Source organism: Amphiprion ocellaris, chromosome 12, assembly GCF_022539595.1.
Source record: "Amphiprion ocellaris isolate individual 3 ecotype Okinawa chromosome 12, ASM2253959v1, whole genome shotgun sequence".
In the NCBI taxonomy this organism is placed as follows: domain Eukaryota; kingdom Metazoa; phylum Chordata; class Actinopteri; family Pomacentridae; genus Amphiprion; species Amphiprion ocellaris.
In genome coordinates, this window is record NC_072777.1 from 987819 (window position 1) to 1010828 (window position 23010).

At 37.8% G+C, this 23010-nt stretch overlaps 1 protein-coding gene across 1 annotated transcript in view; it reads right to left on the bottom strand.

Moving 5' to 3' along the window:
• The window catches only part of hbs1l (HBS1-like translational GTPase), a 45746-nt gene that overhangs the window by 4679 nt on the left and 18057 nt on the right, over positions 1 to 23010 (bottom strand). Inside the window, exons 5-14 of the mRNA XM_055015805.1 lie at positions 14427 to 14532; positions 13608 to 13852; positions 12256 to 12421; positions 8341 to 8458; positions 6079 to 6225; positions 5627 to 5701; positions 3197 to 3314; positions 2706 to 2774; positions 2522 to 2626; positions 544 to 634 (exon numbers count right to left, since the gene is read on the bottom strand). Of these exons, the coding sequence (XP_054871780.1) occupies positions 544 to 634; positions 2522 to 2626; positions 2706 to 2774; positions 3197 to 3314; positions 5627 to 5701; positions 6079 to 6225; positions 8341 to 8458; positions 12256 to 12421; positions 13608 to 13852; positions 14427 to 14532 (1240 nt within the window). The remainder of the gene's footprint in view (positions 1 to 543; positions 635 to 2521; positions 2627 to 2705; positions 2775 to 3196; positions 3315 to 5626; positions 5702 to 6078; positions 6226 to 8340; positions 8459 to 12255; positions 12422 to 13607; positions 13853 to 14426; positions 14533 to 23010) is intronic.

The window sequence follows — 23010 nt, forward strand, 5'->3', positions numbered from 1 at the left end:
AAAAAAGAAAAAAGAGCAAAATGACTGGAATCTACTGTAAAAGAAGAAATTATTTCCCAATGATGACCTGAAACTTGCAGAAAAATTAGCAAACTATTGCTACTGTTTTTAAAAATATCCAAAGTTGTTCAAATGAATCCAACTGGACTTTAAGAAAGTCCAGTTGGACTGATTTAAACATGACCTGGATGAATGAGAAACTACACAGACATCATTTTCAAAATTGTCAAAATGGCAAAGAATCGTCCCAAATTACTTGAAATCCGTCTAAAATGGATTAAAAAATTGTAAAAATGACTCAAAAATTTCCCCAAAATGAACAAAACTCATCCAAACAATTTAAAACTCGTCCAGAATTAATGAAAAAAAACAAAACAAAACAGAATAACCACAAATGTCAATAAAGTCTCACACGACAAAACAACGACCACTGAACTATTTATAGATGTTTTTTGTTTCTTTTATTCTGATTTCCATCATTCTAACTTCATATAACTGCAGTTTGTTTTCAGGTTTTAATAAATAATTGTCTGAGGGTTTTACTTGATCTTGATGATGTCCATCCCGGTGACGGTCAGACTGACGTGGTCTCCAGCTGCTGCCCAGTCCAGAGCCTCATCATGGAGGCTGATTCCTGCACAACAAACACAGACGAGGAGTCACAACGACCAGCAGGGGGCAGCATTCACCTGCAGGACGTCCAGCAGGGGGCGGAATTCACCTGCAGGACGTCCAGCAGGGGGCGGCATTCACCTGCAGGACGTCCAGCAGGGGGCGGCATTCACCTGCAGGACGTCCAGCAGGGGGCGGCATTCACCTGCAGGACGTCCAGCAGGGGGCGGCATTCACCTGCAGGACGTCCAGCAGGGGGCGGCATTCACCTGCAGGACGTCCAGCAGGGGGCGGAATTCACCTGCAGGACGTCCAGCAGGGGGCGGCATTCACCTGCAGGACGTCCAGCAGGGGGCGGAATTCACCTGCAGGACGTCCAGCAGGGGGCGGAATTCACCTGCAGGACGTCCAGCAGGGGGCGGCATTCACCTGCAGGACGTCCAGCAGGGGGCGGCATTCACCTGCAGGACGTCCAGCAGGGGGCAGAATTCACCTGCAGGACGTCCAGCAGGGGGCAGCATTCACCTGCAGGACGTCCAGCAGGGGGCAGAATTCACCTGCACGACGTCCAGCAGGGGGCAGAATTCACCTGCAGGACGTCCAGCAGGGGGCAGAATTCACCTGCAGGACGTCCAGCAGGGGGCAGAATTCACCTGCAGGACGTCCAGCAGGGGGCAGCATTCACCTGCAGGACGTCCAGCAGGGGGCAGAATTCACCTGCAGGACGTCCAGCAGGGGGCAGAATTCACCTGCAGGACGTCCAGCAGGGGGCAGCATTCACCTGCAGGACGTCCAGCAGGGGGCAGCATTCACCTGCAGGACGTCCAGCAGGGGGCAGAATTCACCTGCAGGACGTCCAGCAGGGGGCAGCATTCACCTGCAGGACGTCCAGCAGGGGGCAGCATTCACCTGCAGGACGTCCAGCAGGGGGCAGCATTCACCTGCAGGACGTCCAGCAGGGGGCAGCATTCACCTGCAGGACGTCCAGCAGGGGGCAGCATTCACCTGCAGGACGTCCAGCAGGGGGCAGCATTCACCTGGAGGACGTCCAGGAAAGGTTTAGGACGTAACAGTTAAAGTTATCCTGAATGACTTCAAACTCATCCAGAAAGAAATAGACCAAAATGACTTAAATCTACTGTAAATGAAAGCAATATTTCAAAAATCCTAAAAAAAAAAGTCCAAAATGACCTGAAGCTTGTCCAAATTGATTTTAAAAAATGCAGTAAAATTACAAAACAATTCCTGATATTATTTCAAATTCGTCCAACATGGCTGAATAACATACAAAATGGCAAAGAATCGTTCAAAATTACTTGAAATCCATCTAAAATGAATTTAAAAATTTAGAAAATGACTCAAAAATTTTCCCAAAATGATCGAAACTCATCCTGAATGACTTAAAACTCTGGAAATGATTTGTTTACATTCGTAAATCAGAACCTATATTTTCTTCTTACATTAAAATAAATTTTAGCTGAAGGCAAAAAAAAAGATAAACAACAGACGAAAATATGTCCTGAAAATGTAAACAAGAGTAGAACACAAAAATCTAATAAACAGTAACAGAGTTAGAATGGTTTTAATGTGAAGTCTGGACTGTAAATAGATTAAAGTGAATCAAACTGAGTTACTGAGAAGCTGCTGTTTGGTTTTCTGAGCTGATTTCTGCTGAATTTGGATAATCGTTTAAGATGTTTTTTATATTTAGTTGGAATCCGTTGGGAAACTGTCCGGATGGTAAAAAGCTGATTTTACAGAATCAGTGTCTGTAACTTCACGTGTTCTGAGTCAGTCTGAGATCATCACTGAGGACTTCTAGACATTTACTGACTTTATAAGCATTGATTAACCTGTCCTGATGTTAACAACAATAATAATAATGATGATGATGATTCTATCAGCAGACCTTTGACGGTGCACGTCTCGTTGGGAGGCATCGCCAGGATTTTATCTCCCGTCTGAATAAAACCAGCTTCAATCTTCCCGGTGACACAGAAACCTGAACCCTGATCTGGACGAACGAAACTCAATGTCAGAAAAACTGAAAATAAAAGAGAATTTACATCGTCTTAATCAATTTAGATCATTACCTTTGAACACATCAGAGACACAGAGTCTGAACGGCTGATCTACAGATCTCTGAGGGGCCTTGAACGCATCTGGGAGAGAAAAACAGAAGAAGAAAAAAAGGAGAAGGAGGAGAAGATGAAGGAGAAGATGGAGAGGAGGAAAAGAGGAAGTAAACAATGAGGAGTAACCATGAGTAGAAGTCTGATGAAAGATTTCTCTGGAAGTAGATTCAGGTTCTGCAGAAACTTCACTTTCTGTGTTCGTCTGAAAGTCATGAATCACTCAGTAGTTATTTATTACAGTAATAATATTACTGTAATATTCCAGTAATATTTAGGGTGAAAACTGCTGGAATCTGCAATAAAATGTGAGAAAAGCTGACCTGTCATTAATACTTGTCATTCAGAGCAGTTCTCTGTCTTCTGTTTACTTCTACTCTCCAGAACAGAAACCTGCTCCAGAGTTAAATTATAGAAACCTTCTCCAGAGCTAAATGATCTTCAGCTCCTACCAATCTGCTCCACCAGACTGGGTCCAGAGAACCAGGAGGTGAGCTGAGACACTGAACTCCTGGAGGCCAAGTTCTCTCCTGACAGACCGCTGGTGGGGATGTAGAAGACGTCCGAGTCCTGGAGAAACACACCAGGTTAGATACAGGAGACAAGTAAAACTACAGAAAAACTACAGAAATACACCAGGTTAGATACAGGAGACAAGAAAAACTACAGAGAGACTACAGAAAAACTACAGAAATACACCAGGTTAGATACAGGAGACATGGAAAACTACAGAGAGACTACAGAAAAACTACAGAAATACACCAGGTTAGATACAGGAGACATGGAAAACTACAGAAAAACTACAGAAATACACCAGGTTAGATGCAGGAGACAAGAAAAACGACAGAGAGACTACAGAAAAACTACAGAAATACACCAGGTTAGATACAGGAGACATGGAAAACTACAGAGAGACTACAGAAAAACTACAGAAATACACCAGGTTAGATACAGGAGACAAGAAAAACTACGGAGAGACTACAGAAAAACTACAGAAATACACCAGGTTAGATACAGGAGACATGGAAAACTACAGAGAGACTACAGAAAAACTACAGAAATACACCAGGTTAGATACAGGAGACATGGAAAACTACAGAAAAACTACAGAAATACACCAGGTTAGATGCAGGAGACAAGAAAAACTACAAAGAGACTACAGAAAAACTACAGAAATACACCAGGTTAGATACAGGAGACATGGAAAACTACAGAGAGACTACAGAAAAACTACAGAAATACACCAGGTTAGATACAGGAGACATGGAAAACTACAGAAAAACTACAGAAATACACCAGGTTAGATGCAGGAGACAAGAAAAACTACAAAGAGACTACAGAAAAACTACAGAAATACACCAGGTTAGATACAGGAGACATGGAAAACTACAGAGAGACTACAGAAAAACTACAGAAATACACCAGGTTAGATACAGGAGACATGGAAAACTACAGAAAAACTACAGAAATACACCAGGTTAGATGCGGGAGACAAGAAAAACTATAGAGAGACTACAGAAAAACTACAGAAATACACCAGGTTAGATACAGGAGACATGGAAAACTACAGAGAGACTACAGAAAAACTACAGAAATACACCAGGTTAGATACAGGAGACAAGAAAAACTACGGAGAGACTACAGAAAAACTACAGAAATACACCAGGTTAGATACAGGAGACATGGAAAACTACAGAGAGACTACAGAAAAACTACAGAAATACACCAGGTTAGATACAGGAGACATGGAAAACTACAGAGAAACTACAGAAATACACCAGGTTAGATACAGGAGATAAGAAAAACTACAGAGAGACTACAGAAAAACTACAGAAATACACCAGGTTAGATACAGGAGACATGGAAAACTACAGAGAAACTACAGAAATACACCAGGTTAGATACAGGAGACAAGAAAAACTACAGAAAAACTACAGAAATACACCAGGTTAGATACAGGAGACAAGAAAAACTACAGAAATACACCAGGTTAGATACAGGAGACATGGAAAACTACAGAAAAACTACAGAAACACACCAGGTTAGATACAGGAGACATGGAAAACTACAGAAAAACTACAGAAACACACCAGGTTAGATACAGGGGACATGGAAAACTACAGAAAAACTACAGAAACACACCAGGTTAGATACAGGAGACATGGAAAACTACAGAAAAACTACAGAAATACACCAGGATAGATAAAAGAGACAAGGAAAACTACAGAAAACTACACAAAAAACAGAAAACACAGGAAAAACGACACAAAACTACATTAAAACAGACAAAAACTGCAGAAAAACACCAGATTAAATACAGAGCCAAGAAATACTACAGTAAAACATATAAAACTGCAGAAAAACACATAAAAACTACAGTAAAACACAGAAACTGTAGAAAACAGAAAAACTACATAAAATACATAAAAACTACAGTAAAACACATTAAACTACATAAAACAACATAAAACTACAATAAAACACATAAAAACTGCAGTAAACTATATAAACTACAGTAAAACACATAAACTACAGTAAACTATATAAAACTACAGTAAACCATATAAACTATAGTAAACCATAAAAACTGCAGTAAACCATATAAACTACAGTAAACCATAAAAAACTGCAGTAAACCATATAAACTGCAGTAAACCATAAAAAACTGTAGTAAACCATATAAACTACAGTAATCCATAAAAAACTGCAGTAAACCATATAAACTACAGTAAACCATATAAACTACAGTAAACCATAAAAAACTACAGTAAACCATATAAACTGCAGTAAACCATATAAACTGCAGTGAACAACATAAACTACAGTAAACCACATACACTGCAGTAAACCATATAAACTGCAGTAAAACTGTCTAAACTCACCTTGAATCCTGCCTGTTTCAAAAAATGTCCCAGTTTGGAGACGATTTCCTGAAAACGTTCTTGTTGCCAGTTTACCTGAAAAACAGAAAATAAAAAGAGGCAGAAAGTTTTCCGGATTAAAGACGAGTTTAGATTGTCAAAGAAAGGTTTGGATCGTCAAGGAAAGGTTTGGATCGTCAAGGAAAGGTTTAGATTGTCAAGGAAAGGTTTGGAGTAATTTAGGGAAAGTTTTGAAGCATTTTCGATGAATTTCAACTATTTTCTACAGTTTTCTGGTCTTTTTGGACCCACCTCTATGGACTTCAAGGACCTGTAACTCTGGAAATGTTCCCAGGATGAAGGTAGAACTCTGATCATGAATAAAGTTACTGGGGATGAAGAACCAGATGTTCTGACGAGGTTCTGACCTGGTCCATCTTGTTGTCTAGGTTCTACTAGGTTCTGGTTCTGACCTGGTCCATCTTGTTGACGGCCACGGCCAGCTGGGTGACCCCCAGGGACCGGACCAGCAGAGCGTGTTCTCTGGTTTGACCTCCGGCCTCGAATCCGGCTTCGAACTCTCCTCTGCTGGCGTCGACAACCAGAACCGCCACGTCGGCCTGCAGAGGAACCGAGGGTAAGGGTTAGAACAGCTGGTTCTGGTTCTGGTCCTGGTTCTGGTTTAACACATGTGAAACCAACATTCTGACACTAAAAAAACAGTGAACTGGAGTTTTACAATCGGCAAACAATAATTTAGAGACTTTTATTGATCGGTTTTCTGTACTTCATTTCTATCTATTGTTTAGAATTTCTGAACTTCATTTTTTTATTCATTTTGAATTATTTATCTTTCATTTCTGAAAATGTCTTGTATTTCTGAATTGCATTTATTTTTTTTATCTTAGTCTTAATTTTTAATTATTTATAATTTTGATAATGGTCTAGTATTCTATTTTTTTTTATTCACTTATTTATCTTAAATTATTTATTGGATTTTTTTAATTGTCTGGTATTTCTGTATTGTATTTTTTACTTTATCTTTTATTTTAATTATTTTTTATTCTTATAACTGTCTTGTATTTCTGAATTTTATTTATTTTAATTATTAATTATTAATTTTTATAATTGTCTAGTATTTCTGTATTTTATTGAATTTTATTTACCTATTTATTTATCTTATTTATTTTTCATTTCTATATTTGTCTAGTATTTCTGTATTTTGTTTTATTCATTTATTTAGCTTAAATTATTTATTTACATTTTTTATAGTTGTCTAGTATTTCTGAATTTTATTTTTTATTTTTTTTACTTTTAATTATTTTTCATTCTTATAACCGTTATTTATTATTTATGAATTTATTTATTTACCTTTAGTTATTTATTTTTCATTTTTATAATTGTCTAGTATTTCTGCATTTTATTTTTTAAATTATTTTTAATTTCTACAAGTGTCCAGTATTTCTGAATTTTGTTTTAGTTATTTATTTGTCTTAAATCATTTATTTAAAATTTTTAGAATTGTCTAGTATTTCTGAATTTTATCATTTATTTTATCTTTCATTTTTAATTATTTATATTTCATTCTTATGACTGTCTCATATTTCTGACATTTCTGACATTAGAGGAAATTCTGATCCACATTTTTAACATTTTATAACCAATCAGCTGATAAATTAATCCATGAATTAACTGACAGTGAACATAATCGAATATAATGGAACAGATTCTCTATTTAAACTTTAGTTTTGCTGCTTTATAACATAATTAAACTCATATTTTGCTGTTGTTGAATCACAGAGTAAAATAAAGTCTCTCCTGTGATTCTACTCCTCTGAATGAATGAATTGATGATTTATTGGTGATAATCGATATCCTGTCTGCTGGCGGACCAACACCTTGATCTGATCAGAACAGAAACTGCTGAGTCACAGCATGAGGAGGCGAAACGTGACGACAGTCATTTATAAAAAGAGAAATTACGCCGAGTTCTCAAAACAGGGACGTTAAAGTCTGCAGAAAGAAACACCCAAAACCACGGAGATGTTTCAGAAGAGCTGCTGCAGGGTGGAGCTGATCACCAATACATGTATTTATCTCAGGATAACCGTTAAATACATCTATATATCTGATCAATATGTGTATTATCTGATCAATACACACATTTAACTGATCAATACATCTATTTATCTGATCAATACCTCTATTATCTGATCAATATATCTATTTAACTGATCAATACATCTATTTATCTGATCCAAACCACGGAGATGTTTCAGAAGAGCTGCTGCAGGATGGAGCTCCTCATCGATACACACATTTATCTCAGGATAACTGTTAAATACATCTATTTATCTGATCAATATATACATTTAACTCAAGATAACAGTTTTTTTGTATCTCATTTTTGTCGTTTTGTGTCTCAGTTTTGCCATTTTGTGTCTCATTTTTGTCGTTTTGTGTCTCATTTTTGCCGTTTTGTGTCTCATTTTTGTCGTTTTGTATCTCATTTTTGTCATTTTGTGTCTCATTTCATTATTATATATTATGGATTTAATTTAGCTTTCTGTTTTTGTAATTTCATAATTTAATAATTTCCCACTGGGTTTCCAGAAATATTCTGTAAAATCCTAAATATTAGATCTCTAGCTGTAACAGGTTCTAACTCTCCGCTGTATTAATAATCGTCCTGCCAACCGTTTAAAGGTATTTTATGTATTTTCTATTTATTTTACCTGAGCAGCTCCAGTGATCATGTTGGGAATAAAGTCTTTGTGTCCCGGAGCGTCCATCAGAGTCACAACTTTAGAGTCCGTCTCAAACTTGGTCATTCCCACGTCCATCGTCACTCCTCTGCAGAAAACACACAGAAGTTTCATGTTCGAACCTTTTCATCCAACACAAGGAAAACAAAAATCACCTGGAAACGTGCATTCCACTAAATAAGGATGTGAAGGTTCGATTCCTGAGGAGTAAAATGTCAGAGTTTACAACAACACAAAACAGAATCCACCAAAAGCTCTGATGAATCCTGAAGAACCATCCAGGATGGTGGCTGAATGTTCTGCATGTTTTCCCACAATTATCGGTTCAATCTTCTGCAAATAAATCCGTCTTGTTGACAGCAGAGAGTGAGATTTATTCATTCATTCAACAAGCTTTCACCCTTGTTGTCTTATTTTTTTAAATAACTGTATATTTCTTTATATATTTCTATACATTTTTAAAATCTTTGTAATGTCTGCTGTTGTTTACTTGTTTGTATGTTTTTAGTTGCATAGTCTGTTATTATTATTATTATTATTATTATTATTTATTTTATTGTGTTTCAAAAACAAATTCACATGCATTTTATCCTGATTTCTATCTTTTTAAAAATAATATTCTATTTATTTAAATCTATTTTACAGTTTTATTTGCACTAATTTTTTAGAATTTCAGATATATTTTATTTCATTTTACATCATTACGTCCTGTTTTCTGTCTTAAGTTTTAGTTTTAGTTTTGTGTCTCTTTGTGGCCGTTTTGTGTCTCTGTGGTCGTTTTTTGTGTCTTTGTGGTCGTTTTGTGTCTCTGTGGTCGTTTTGTGTCTCTTTGTGGTCATTTTGTGTCTCTTTGTGGCCGTTTTGTGTCTCTGTGGTTGTTTTGTGTTTTTGTGGTCGTTTTGTGTCTCTGTGGTCGTTTTGTGTCTCTTTGTGGTCGTTTTGTGTCTGTTTGTGGTTGTTCTGTGTCTCTGTGCGGTCGTTTTGTGTCTCTGTGGTCGTTTTTTGTGTTTTTGTGGTCATTTTGTGTCTCTTTGTGGTCGTTTTGTGTCTCTTTGTGGCTGTTTTGTGTCTCTGTGGTCGTTTTTTGTGTCTCTTTGTGGTCGTTTTGTGTCTCTGTGGTCGTTTTTTGTGTCTCTTTGTGGTCGTTTTGTGTCTCTGTGGTCGTTTTGTGTCTCTGTGGTCGTTTTGTGTCTCTTTGTGGCCGTTTTGTGTCTCTGTGGTCGTTTTTTGTGGTTTTTGTGGTCGTTTTGTGTCTCTTTGTGGTCGTTTTGTGTCTCTGTGGTCGTTTTGTGTCTCTGTGGTCGTTTTCTATCTCTGTGGTCGTTTTGTGTCTCTTTGTGGTCGTTTTGTGTCTCTTTGTGGCCGTTTTGTGTCTCTTTGTGGCCGTTTTGTGTCTCTGTGGTCGTTTTTTGTGTCTCTGTGGTCGTTTTGTGTCTCTGTGGTCGTTTTGTGTCTCTTTGTGGTCATTTTGTGTCTCTTTGTGGCCGTTTTGTGTCTCTGTGGTTGTTTTGTGTTTTTGTGGTCGTTTTATGTCTCTGTGGTCGTTTTGTGTCTCTTTGTGGTCGTTTTGTGTCTGTTTGTGGTTGTTCTTTGTCTCTGTGCGGTCGTTTTGTGTCTCTGTGGTCGTTTTTTGTGTTTTTGTGGTCGTTTTGTGTCTCTTTGTGGTCGTTTTGTGTCTCTTTGTGGCTGTTTTGTGTCTCTGTGGTCGTTTTTTGTGTCTCTTTGTGGTTGTTTTGTGTCTCTGTGGTCGTTTTGTGTCTCTTTGTGGTCGTTTTGTGTCTCTTTGTGGCCGTTTTGTGTCTCTGTGGTCGTTTTTTGTGTCTCTGTGGTCGTTTTGTGTCTCTGTGGTCGTTTTGTGTCTGTTTGTGGTCGTTTTGTGTCTCTTTGTGGCCGTTTTGTGTCTCTGTGGTCGTTTTGTGTCTCTGTGGTCGTTTTGTGTCTCTTTGTGGTCGTTTTGTGTCTGTTTGTGGTCGTTCTGTGTCTCTGTGGTCGTTTTTTGTGTCTCTGTGGTCCTTTTGTGTCTCTTTGTGGTCGTTTTGTGTCTCTGTGGTCGTTTTGTGTCTCTGTGGTCGTTTTTTGTGTCTCTGTGGTCGTTTTGTGTCTCTCTGTGGTCGTTTTGTGTCTCTTTGTGGTCGTTTTTTGTCTCTGTGGTCGTTTTTTGTGTCTCTGTGGTCGTTTTGTGTCTCTTTGTGGCCGTTTTGTGTCTCTTTGTGGCCGTTTTGTGTCTCTGTGGTCGTTTTTTGTGTTTTTGTGGTCGTTTTGTGTCTCTTTGTGGTCGTTTTGTGTCTCTTTGTGGTCGTTTTGTGTCTCTTTGTGGCCGTTTTGTGTCTCTGTGGTCGTTTTTTGTGTCTCTGTGGTCGTTTTGTGTCTCTGTGGTCGTTTTGTGTCTCTTTGTGGTCATTTTGTGTCTCTTTGTGGCCGTTTTGTGTCTCTGTGGTTGTTTTGTGTTTTTGTGGTCGTTTTGTGTCTCTGTGGTCGTTTTGTGTCTCTTTGTGGTCGTTTTGTGTCTCTTTGTGGTCGTTTTGTGTCTGTGGTCGTTCTGTGTCTCTGTGCGGTCGTTTTGTGTCTCTGTGGTCGTTTTTTGTGTTTTTGTGGTCGTTTTGTGTCTCTTTGTGGTCGTTTTGTGTCTCTTTGTGGCTGTTTTGTGTCTCTGTGGTTGTTTTTTGTGTCTCTTTGTGGTCGTTTTGTGTCTCTGTGGTCGTTTTGTGTCTCTTTGTGGTCGTTTTGTGTCTCTTTGTGGTCGTTTTGTGTCTCTTTGTGGCCGTTTTGTGTCTCTGTGGTTGTTTTTTGTGGTTTTTGTGGTCGTTTTGTGTCTCTTTGTGGTCGTTTTGTGTCTCTGTGGTCGTTTTTTGTGTCTCTGTGGTCGTTTTGTGTCTCTTTGTCTCCTTGTTGTAGTTTTGTGTCTTTTTCTACTGATTTTGTGTGTCTCTGTGGTCGTTTTGTGTCTCTTTGTGGTCGTTTTGTGTCTGTTTGTGGTCGTTCTGTGTCTCTGTGGTCGTTTTTTGTGTCTCTGTGGTCGTTTTTTGTGTCTCTGTGGTCGTTTTGTGTCTCTTTGTGGTCGTTTTGTGTCTCTTTGTGGTCGTTTTGTGTCTCTTTGTGGTCGTTTTGTGTCTCTTTGTGGTCGTTTTGTGTCTCTGTGGTCGTTTTTGTGTCTCTGTGGTCCTTTTGTGTCTCTGTGGTCGATTTGTGTCTCTTTTGGTCGTTTTGTGTCTGTTTGTGGTCGTTTTGTGTCTCTGTGTGGTTGTTCTGTGTCTCTGTAGTCGTTTTTTGTGTCTCTGTGGTCGTTTTGTGTCTCTTTGTGGTCGTTTTGTGTCTCTGTGGTCGTTTTTTGTGTTTTTGTGGTCGTTTTGTGTCTCTTTGTGGTCGTTTTGTGTCTCTTGGTGGCTGTTTTGTGTCTCTTTGTGGCCGTTTTGTGTGTCTGTGGTCATTTTGTGTCTCTGTGGTCGTTTTGTGTCTCTGTGGTCGTTTTGTGTCTCTTTGTGGTCGTTTTGTGTCTCTTGGTGGCTGTTTTGTGTCTCTTTGTGGTCATTTTGTGTCTCTGTGGTCGTTTTGTGTCTCTTTGTGGTCGTTTTGTGTCCGTTTGTGGTCGTTTTGTGTCTCTGTGTGGTTGCTCTGTGTCTCTGTGGTTGTTTTGTCTCTCTGGTCGTTTTGTGTCTCTCTGTGGCTGTTTTGTGTCTCTTTGTGGTCGTTTTGTGTCTCTTTGTGGTCGTTTTGTGTCTCTTTGTCTCCTTGTTGTAGTTTTGTGTCTTTTTCTACTGATTTTGTGTGTCTTTGTGGTTGTTTCATGTGTTTGTCTGTCTCTGTGGTTGTTTTTTATGCCTCTTTGTGTTTATTTTGTGTATTTGTATCACGTTGTGTCCAGTAGTCCCTGGTTTTACAGCCTACCTGTCCCTCTCCTCTCCGGTCTCGTCCAGGACCCAGGCGTAGGCGAACGAAGCCTTGCCGGCCTTCTTGGACTCCTGCTCGTACTTGTGCATGGTCCTCTTGTTGACGTTGCCCAGCAGGTAGAGCAGGTGACCCATCAGGGTGCTCTTACCTGCATCCACGTGACCTGCAGACACACACCGGAGGCAGGAAGTCAGGAGGTGGCAGGATGGGGGCAGATAAGGGGGACGACTGGGGCAATTAGATAAAATGTGGTGGAGGAAACCACAGACAGGAGAAGGAAATCAGAAGAATTACACAACAGGAGCAGTCTGCAGAGAAATGGGAAGCAGGCCGGAGGGGGGAGGAGGCATCGAAAGGTTTCACTCTCTGTGGGAAACTAAGATCATCTGCACTTCTGAAACCGCCGAGTCACTTTTTCTGCTCCAACTGAGAACGAGAAGACATGACTGAGCAACTAAAGGTCGTTTATTTACTGCCATGAAGGCCGAAGCAGGACAGAAGATCACAGACCTGCTTCTAAACATCCAACAAGCAGCTCTTTAAATAAATATAACTTCATATAATCAGTTTTCATTCACTGTCAGGTTTTGATGTTTCTTCTGGTTGGAAATGACGTAAAACGTCCATAAATCTTCCTACAGTCTTTTAAAGGCTCCACATCAATAAAATAATTCTAATTACTGACGAGCTTTGTGCTGCTCTTTGTGTTTTCTATTTTTTTTTCCTCTTTGTATTTTGTCTTCTTCTGTTGACTTTGTGTCTCTTTGTAGTCATTTTGCATCTTTTCCTGCTGATTTTGTGTCATAGATGTTTTATGTGTCTTTGTGTGTCTTTATGTTAATTTTGTGTCTCCACTGGGTTTGTGTTCCTCTTTGTGCTTCCATCACTTCCTTTCTTTTTTTAATTGTCATGTTTGCATTTTCTTCATTTTTTCCTGCAAACGTCCAGATGATTTCCTCCAGTTGTTTTAAACCTATTCAGAATTTATTGTGTAATAGAACTCTCTAAAACAGGATGGAAGTCACCAGGAGCAGCAGCATCAAAACAGAAGCTGCTTTTTATCAAAAAAAAAAAAAAAAGATTCCAGTGGTATGAATAATTTTGGACATGGTATTTTTGTTAAAAATGTAAAACAAGAACACATAAATAGTTTAAATTATTCATTAATATGCCTAACAGAACATTTTGCTGTGTTTTGACTCTTGTTTCTGTCATTTCTATCCGGAAGAAACTTGAATCAAAACTCGGGGGAAACATTTTAAGTCTGCATGTGGGTGGAAATGTTTAGAGTTTTTGTACTGATCTGTTGATCTGCTTCACATTTTGTGTATTTGAGGACCTGGACCCACCGATAACCACCAGGTTCAGCAGAGGTTTTCCTCCTTGTCTCTTCTCCAGCTCCGCCTTGACGTTAATCGCATGCCGAGTCTTTCCGGAGGATCGACCCGGAGTCGGAGCAGCCGGCATTTCGTCTCCGTTCGAAGCTTTAGACGGCGTCTCAGGACGCTTGGAGGCAGAGTCTGGGGCAGGGGTCACGTTTTCAGGGCTGCCGCCTCGACGGACAGGAGCTGAGACGACGCCGTTCTCCCCGGAGCTGAGGACAGAACCAGGAAGTTACATCACAAGTACAGAACCAGGAAGTTCAATCACAAGAACATCAACAGGAAGTTCAATCCCAAGAACATAACCAGGAAGTTGTATCTCATCAACAGGAAGTTGTATCTCATCAACAGGAAGTTATATCTCATCAACAGGAAGTTATATCTCATCAACAGGAAGTTGTATCTCATCAACAGGAAGTTATATCTCATCAACAGGAAGTTATATCTCAGACCATCAACAGGAAGTTATATCTCAGACCATCAACAGGAAGTTATATCTCAGACCATCAACAGGAAGTTATATCTCAGACCATCAATAGGAAGTTGCATCTCAGGAAGTTATATCTTATCAACAGGAAGTTGTATCTCAGACCATCAACAGGAAGTTATATCTCAGACCATCAACAGGAAGTTGTATCTCATCAACAGGAAGTTGTATCTCATCAACAGGAAGTTGTATCTCATCAACAGGAAGTTTTTCTCAGACCATCAACAGGAAGTTATATCTCAGACCATCAACAGGAAGTTATATCTCAGACCATCAACAGGAAGTTATATTTCAGATACCTGGGAACGTCGAAGCCCATCGTCTGCTTCTTTCCAGAGACGGTCATTCGGGCCACTTTAGGAACCACCTCGGAGTCCAGTTTGTTTCCAGCATCTCTGCTTTTAGCTGAACGGAACAAAAAGAGACACAAAAACTCATCAATGACTCACCGTTAGTGACACTTTCTAAATGATGAGGAGTTTTCCGACTGAAAAGGGCAAAGAAATGACCTTCAACGAACCATAAACGTCTGTTTGGTCACTTCACAACAAAACGGTGTCTAAGAGTTATTTCCATGTTGTTCTACTTTTTCCTTCCACGAAACAACATCTCATACGGAAAAAAAATGAACTTTCTCCTCTACATTTACCGAACAGATTTATAAAGATGCAGATTTGAGACAGTAGAAAATAAAAGAAGGTTTTAAAATCAAAAAAGATTTAACCAGTAGTCTCCAACCTTTCAGTGAATGATGTGGTTTGATTTTTACAGTATTTTCTGATAACATTTTCGACTAAAAATATATATTTAAAAAAAGAAAACATTTAGTTTAAAGAAAATCTATTTAAGTGTTTGTTTTTATTGGGTTTTTTTTTTCCCCATTTCTTCAGATCATTTAGCATTTTTTTCTCCTTAAAGTAAAAGCGCTAAATTTTTAATTAGATATTTTAGTGGCAATATTTTAGATATTTTCTGATATTTAGATTGTCTTTTTTTGAATAAAATCTGTGGTTTTTAGATTTTTCTTTGAATTTAATGTATTTTTTAAAATATTATTTTGTTATATTTGATATTTTTTTTAGAAATGTTTGATATTTGTTGATAACATCTTATGAAATTCTCTTCAGATTTTATTTGTGTTTATTATGTTAATGTTTTTATATTTTTTATTTTTAATATTTGTTTATATTTTAAAAATCCCAAAAATATACACACAGATATAGTTAATATTTTATATTTGTTGATTTAAATTAAGATATTTATCCATATATTTTTTAAAATACTCATTTTTATGTTCTGACTAATAGTACTAAGAGTACTTTCACTGCATTAAGGAGGACGTTTGTGACTAATAGAGTACTTTTATTTTGTTCTGTTGGTACTTTTACTGCAGGAAGGAGGAGGTTTCTGACTAACAGAGTACTTTTACTTTGCTCTATTAGTACTTTTACTGCAGGAAGGAGGAGGTTTCTGACTAACAGAGTACTTTTATTTTGCTCTATTAGTACTTTTACTGCAGGAAGGAGGAGGTTTCTGACTAACAGAGTACTTTTACTTTGCTCTATTAGTACTTTTACTGCAGGAAGGAGGAGGTTTCTGACTAACAGAGTACTTTTACTTTGCTCTATTAGTACTTTTACTGCAGGAAGGAGGAGGTTTCTGACTAACAGAGTACTTTTACTTTGTTCTAGTGGTACTTCTACTGCAGGAAGGAGGAGGTTTCTGACTAACAGAGTACTTTTACTTTGCTCTATTAGTACTTTTACTGCAGGAAGGAGGAGGTTTCTGACTAACAGAGTACTTTTACTTTGCTCTATTAGTACTTTTACTGCAGGAAGGAGGAGGTTTCTGACTAACAGAGTACTTTTACTTTGTTCTAGTGGTACTTCTACTGCAGGAAGGAGGAGGTTTCTGACTAACAGAGTACTTTTACTTTGCTCTATTAGTACTTTTACTGCAGGAAGGAGGAGGTTTCTGACTAACAGAGTACTTTTACTTTGCTCTATTAGTACTTTTACTGCAGGAAGGATCTGTAAATGTGAGGTTTCAGTTGTACCTCTCTCTAAAGTCTAACCCAGATCCACCTGATGATTATCTCCGTTTATCTCCGTGCACGTTGCTCAGGTTTTGCTGCCAGCAGTGAGAGTACCCGGTGAAGCTGCTGAGGTCAGCGCCTCGTCATCGTGGCCCCGGAGGCCCCGGGTCCAGTCATCTCAGCCCGGCTCTGATTCATTTAGCGGAGCTGCTGCTGAGCTGCTGCACGCTGCATCACCAACATCCTGGAGCAGCAGGGGTTAATTTCAGAAGTGGCCGTTGCCTCCACGTAAATAGATCAGGGTGACACAGCGTTTCGCAGAATGAATCTCCAGAGAAAGGTGTCGCCTCAGCAGCAGCAGCAGCAGTGAGTGCAGAGCTGGAGGAGAATAATCTGACAGGAAGATCCTTCTACAGCTTCAGAAAGAAGCTCAGAAAACACACGGTTTTATCTGTCATCCTTTAAAAGAACATCAAATCAGATCCACTCCCACACGCTGTCCTCCTTAATTAACTAAAAGCTTTTAGTCACAGGGGATTATTAACATTTAAAAAAAATATTTATGGATATTTTAGACAGTTCCTTAATTTATTTTAATTTTTAAAACTTAAACTTGTTTAAGTTGATTGATTTGTTTGTATTTTAATACTTTTATATATTCAGATAATTTATATGTATATATATATATATATATATATATATATATATACATATATACATATATATATGTGTTATTTTAATTTTTATATTACATTTTTAAAATTATTTTCTCATTTTTTTATACTTAAAAAAAGTTTTTAATATTTCCTTAGTGTCTTCATCCAAAATGCACATTTTCATCTGTCATCCTTTCACATTTTATAATAATATCAAATCAGATCCACTCCCACATGCGGTCCACTTTATTTAACTGCAGGTTTTAGTCACAGGGGATTTTAAATTTTTATAAAAATATTTGTGGATATTTTAGACATTTGTTAATAACATTCTTTAACAGCTCCCTAATTTCTTCATATTTTTTAAACTTCAGACTTAAATTAAGCTTTTAGTCGTTCATTTTTATACGTTCAGGTTGTTTTTTATTTTTATAAAATGTGTGGCTTTTAAAAATATTTTAGATATCTTATTAATATATATTTGTATGTATTTAAATTGTTTATATCTATGTTATTTTTCTCTCTCTCTCTCTCTCTCTCTCTCTCTCTCTCTCTCTCTCTCTCTCTCTCTCTCTCTCTCTCTCTCTCTCTCTCTCTCTCTCTCTCTCTCTCTCTCTCTCTCTCTCTCTCTCTCTCTCTCTCTCTCTCTCTCTCTCTCTCTCTCTCTCTCTCTCTCTCTCTCTCTCTCTCTCTCTCTCTCTCTCTCTCTCTCTCTCTATATATATATATATATATATATATATAAAAAATAAAAATAAATTTTTATTTATTTCAATATTTCCTTAGTGTCTTCATCCAAACAGAAAACGCACTGTCACCCATTTTCCTTTCACATTTTTCATTTTTAAATAAAATCAAATCAGATCCACTCCCACTCATTATATGGTGCCCTCATTATTTAAGTGCAGGTTTTAGTCATATGGGATTTTAAAATTTTGAAATTGTTTTGATATTGTGTATTTAGCTTTTTTAAAAAAAAAAAAAAACCTGTTTTAAAAGAAACTGTGATTTAATTTTTTATTAATATATCTTTCATTATTTATATTGTTTGTATTTATTTATAGCAGTGGTATAGTGAAGATAAATCACTGATTTAACTGCAAGGTTTTAGTCACATTTGTGGAAATTTTAGAGATTTTTGCCATTTCTTGATATCATTTTTTAATTTCTTTATGTTTTGTTGTAATTTTTTACATTATAAATTACAATTGTAAATTATTAGAAATGTATTAAAATATTTTTTGCAATTGTTTGGATATGTTAAGATTTTTTTTTTTTTACATTTTTTGAAATAAATTGTGATTTTAAAAAAAAAAATATTTGATCAATATATCTTTATTTATATTAATATTAATTATTAATTATTAATATTAATATATTAATATTTATTTATATTATTTGTTTATATTTATTTATAGTGGTGGCACAGTGAAGATAAATCACTGATTTAACGGTAAGGTTTTAGTAACAGGAACTTTTTATTTTAAATATTTGTAGAGATTTTAAAGACTTTTTTCTATTTGTTGATTTAAAAAAATTTAACGTTTCCTTAATTTCTTCATATTTTTGGACATTTTTCAAACTTTAAAAAAAATTTTTTTCTATTTTCGATGTAGCACTTGTTTGATGGTAAATTATTTAAAATATAATTTAGATTTTTATTTAAATATTTTAGATATTTTGAACTATGACAACTGATTCACAGACTGATGTTTAATGAACTTTTATCTGTTGCTCTTTCACATTTTTGATAAAATCCAAAACAGATCAACGCCCACATGATGTCTTCGTTATTTAACTGCACGGTTTTAGTCACAGAATGCTTCTAAAAACACCTCAGAGCTGCTGTTAAACACGTATTTTATGTGATAAATTAGACCGGTTTGAGCTGCTGCAGGCTTCATAGTTTAAACTTCAAGATTATTCATCATAAAAAACACCCGAGGGAAGATGAGAGGAGAGGCGTGACATTCAACAGAATTATTAATGGACTTTCTCTAACCAAGGATTCTCTGAATGACTGCAGGAAAAAGTCCCTCTCATTGTGAAACAGCTCAGCTCTGATCAGGCTTTTCCTTTTAGATGTTTATTCTCTCGTTCATTCACATCTACAGAATCTAAACTGATTTAATTCATCCTCAGATCGTCTCATGATCCATTCATCAGGTTTTATTTAAAAATAATACTTTAATTCTGTGATTCCAGCTTCTTAAATGTGAATATTTTCTGGTTTCTTTCCTCTGTGACAGTAAACTGAAGATCCTTGGACTAAACCAGACATTTGAGGAAACTCTGATCCACATTTTTTACCATTTAAAAGACATTTTACAACCAGACTATCAGCTCTTATCTACTCAACCTGCTGCATCAGATATTCTAATTAAAAAAAACTACAGCTTATAAAACCAGCTATCTGTGCATTAAGAAACCTAATCTACACAGAATGTTTTGCTGAGTCCAACCATCACGTATTTCATCTGTCCTGCAGCAACATGAGATGGAAAACTTCTCTCTGGGGAATTTCAGTTCTTCCTGCAGCTGTGGGGATTTTTTGGGTTCCTGAACAGAGATGTGGAGGTTTCACCACCTGCTTCAAACACCTCGTTTATGTGGAGCATCAGCTGTGAAACCAGACATCAGGAGGACCAATCAGATTTAGAGAGCCCAGAAAAAGTATTCACCAACATCTAGGAGGTTTTACTGCTTCAGAACACTGAATCACAGTCAGTTTATCTGGTTTTATACAAGAATTATTTACAAAAACACTCCAAACTCTACATTATAACAAAAACACCATCCACACTGTGAAGCACGGTGGTGGCAGCATCATGATGTGATGGTTCCTGTCAGATCTAACCTGGATGGTTCCTGTCAGATCTAACCTGGATGGTTCCTGTCAGATCTAACCTGGATGGTTCCTGTCAGATCTAACCTGAGGTCTAACAGCTCCTGGAACTACCGGACAGGCTGCTTTAATACTTCAGCAAACAATCCTCCTCCTGGCAGTCGAGCCTCGGGGCAACAAGAGACCCGCTGAGCAGGATCTGTTCCCTCTGTTAGGACTGTCAGGTAAACACGGGGCATCCTCCATCCAGGGACCTACCAGGACTGATCGGCCCGAGGGCCCAACAGAGGCCCGGATCAGAGGCGTCGGCCCCGGATATGCAAATAGAACCCTCCCCTGTCCAAACACACCGACGTACAGGCAAGGAAGGAAAAAAAGAGTCTGAAAGTCAAAAGAGACGACTTTAAAATGACTTTTTGTTCAACTGCTGGTCAGAAAACTCAGTTGAACTAATCAGCAGACATTTTAATCAACAGTTTGGGTCATTTTCTAATTAAAATCAGTTTAAATTCTGCGATTCCAGCTTCTTAAATGTGAATATTTTCTGGTTTCTTTCCTCTGTGACAGTAAACTGAAGATCTTTGGACTAAACCAGACATTTGAGGAAACTCTGATCCACATTTTTAGATATTTTCTGACATTTTATTGTCCAAAAAACTGATCAGTTCCTCCAGAAAACAATCCCTGGAGAAAATTATTGCTATTTGCAGCCCTGATTTTGCATTTAGTGGATCTATTTTTTGGTCTTCTTGTGTTTATTTAAGGGGCTGCACAGTGGCGTAGTGGTTAGCACTTTCTCCTTGCAGCTAGAAGATCCCTGGTTCACGTCCCAGCTTTCCCGGGATCTTTCTGCATGGAGTTTGCATGTTCTCCCTGTGCATGCATGGGTTTTCTCCGGGTTCTCCGGCTTCCTCCCACAGTCCAAAAATATGCTGAGGTTAATTGATCATTCTAAATTGCCCGTAGGTGTGAATGTGAGAGTGATTGTTTGTCTCTGTATGTAGCCCTGTGACAGACTGGTGACCTGTCTAGGGTGTCCCCTGCCTTCACCTGAGTCAGCTGGGATAGACTCCAGCCCCCCCCGCGACCCTAGTGAGGATTAAGTGGTGTATAGATAATGGATGGATGGATGGATGTTTATTTAAAACGTGATTTTGCAGGTTTTTATGTAGATTCTGGGTCTATTTTACATTAATATAGTTTTTTACTGTACCTCTATTTGTGTTAATTTAGTCTCTTTTTCTTATATTTGACTGTATTTCTGGATCTTCTTGTAGTTGGCATCTATTTTTTGGTCTTCTTGTGATAAAGTCATTCTGCATGCCTTTGTGTGTCTGCAGAGTTTCCTCGTCTTCATTTATGACTGAAAAACACCAACAAACTGCATCATGAAGGCTTAATACTTAAAAAACCCTAATTTAATACTACATAAAGTCATCAGAACAACTACACCCAATTGGATTGAGAGTCTTGTTGCCACTTGAGGCCGCTAAAGGCTGTAAAAGATGAGAAACATCTGAAAATGTGATGGGAAAAAAGGGGAAAACACTCAAGATTCAGTTTCACTTTTGCAACCAAAGACCAGGTTTGAAATTACAAACTGACGTCCTTCATGCTGCAAAGAGAGACATGATTTTAAAAAGTAACTGCTGGTGAATGAGTTCTCTGCAGATAATCAGCAGCAGGATGAAGCAGCTGTGGCTGAATAACCGGATGAGTCATAAAATAGAAGAGAAATCCTGTTTCACCATCTGAGTCCAGAAACAATGAGTCTCAAAGTCATGTTTTCCCTCAGAAAGTCTCCAAAGTGGCCCCATTTATCAGCCAGAAACTAGAAAAACTGTAAGAATTGATGGATTTTTAACTTTCCTGCAGACCTAAACGCATCGCGTGAACCGGGAAATTTAATTTCAATTTATGTCTGTTTAAAAGTGTTTGTTCCAACCAGAATCTGTACAAAAACAAACATTCTGCACTTCTCAGTCCAACAGTGAAGCTACTAGTGACTCAGTTAGGGCCAAAAAAAAAAAAAAACGCAGAATGATCAATAAACCAGAACCAAAACAAGAAAAACTAAACACAAAACTACCACAAAGTGACAAAACTATCCCAGAGACTGTCTAGATGACAGAAAGAAGATGAAAAATGACAAGAAAAGACAAAACAAAGGGAGACGAAGTGACACAAACAGACATAAAAGGGTAAATGCTGGGCAGAAAATAATCATGTAAAACAAGAAAAACGAGACACCAACGATCACAAAGAATAAAAACTCTCCCAAAGACACATAAAAAGACCAAACATGACAGAGAAAGAGAGGAAAAATGCCAGAGGGGAGATTAAAAATGACAAAGATGAGACAAAACAATGACAAAGGGACACAAGATGGAGACAAAACTGTCCCAAAGATGCACGAAATGACCAAAATGAGACACAAAACTACAGAAAGGAGATGAAAACTGTCTCCATAAAATTAGAAATACTTAAATATCTACAATATATGGAGACAAAACTGTCCCAAAGAGACATGAAAGGAGAAAAATGAGACACAAAATGTGGAAAAAGACATACTAAATAAGAAAAAAAGACACAAAGCAAAAGAATGAAGACAAAACTGTCCCAAAGACACATAAAGGGACAAAAATAAGACACAAAACAACAGAAGGGAGATAAAACACGACAAAGACGACACAAAATGACGCAAACAAGTCTTGAAATGAAAAGAATGAGACACAAAACAACAGTAAGGAAACAAAACTGTCCCAAAGACACATAAAAGGACAAAAACGAGACAACGAATGAAAGAAAGACAGGACAGTTCCAAAGAAACAAAACCAAACTAATGAAACGCAAAACGGCCACAAAGACACACACAAGGACAAGAATGACACACAGAACAACACAAAACAAGAAGAATCAGGCCTTGTCCACACGTAGCCGGGTATCTCACAAAACAAAGATATTTTTCTACGATTCGGCCTATCATCCACACGAAAACGCAGATTTACGTCATCAAAAACGATTCTTCTTAAAAACTCCGACCAAAGTGAAGATTTGCGAATTCTCCGTTTTATGCGTCTGCATGTGGACATCAGTAACCGGGGTTTTGCGTTTCGAAACGTCACCGCCTGCGACAAAATATGTTCTTACGTCACATATGCGACCTGTGTTTACATTGGGTAACAGTATGGATGCTCTCACAAGGTTTTGGATGCTGTTTCTTGTACAGGCGCTTTTTACTTGCTTGTTTTTACAAGCCCAGATACTGATCCACATTCAACAACACAGGCGAAGGACGACGTTAGAGACGGAAGCTTGCTCTGATTGGATAGGATTTGGGGAACTAC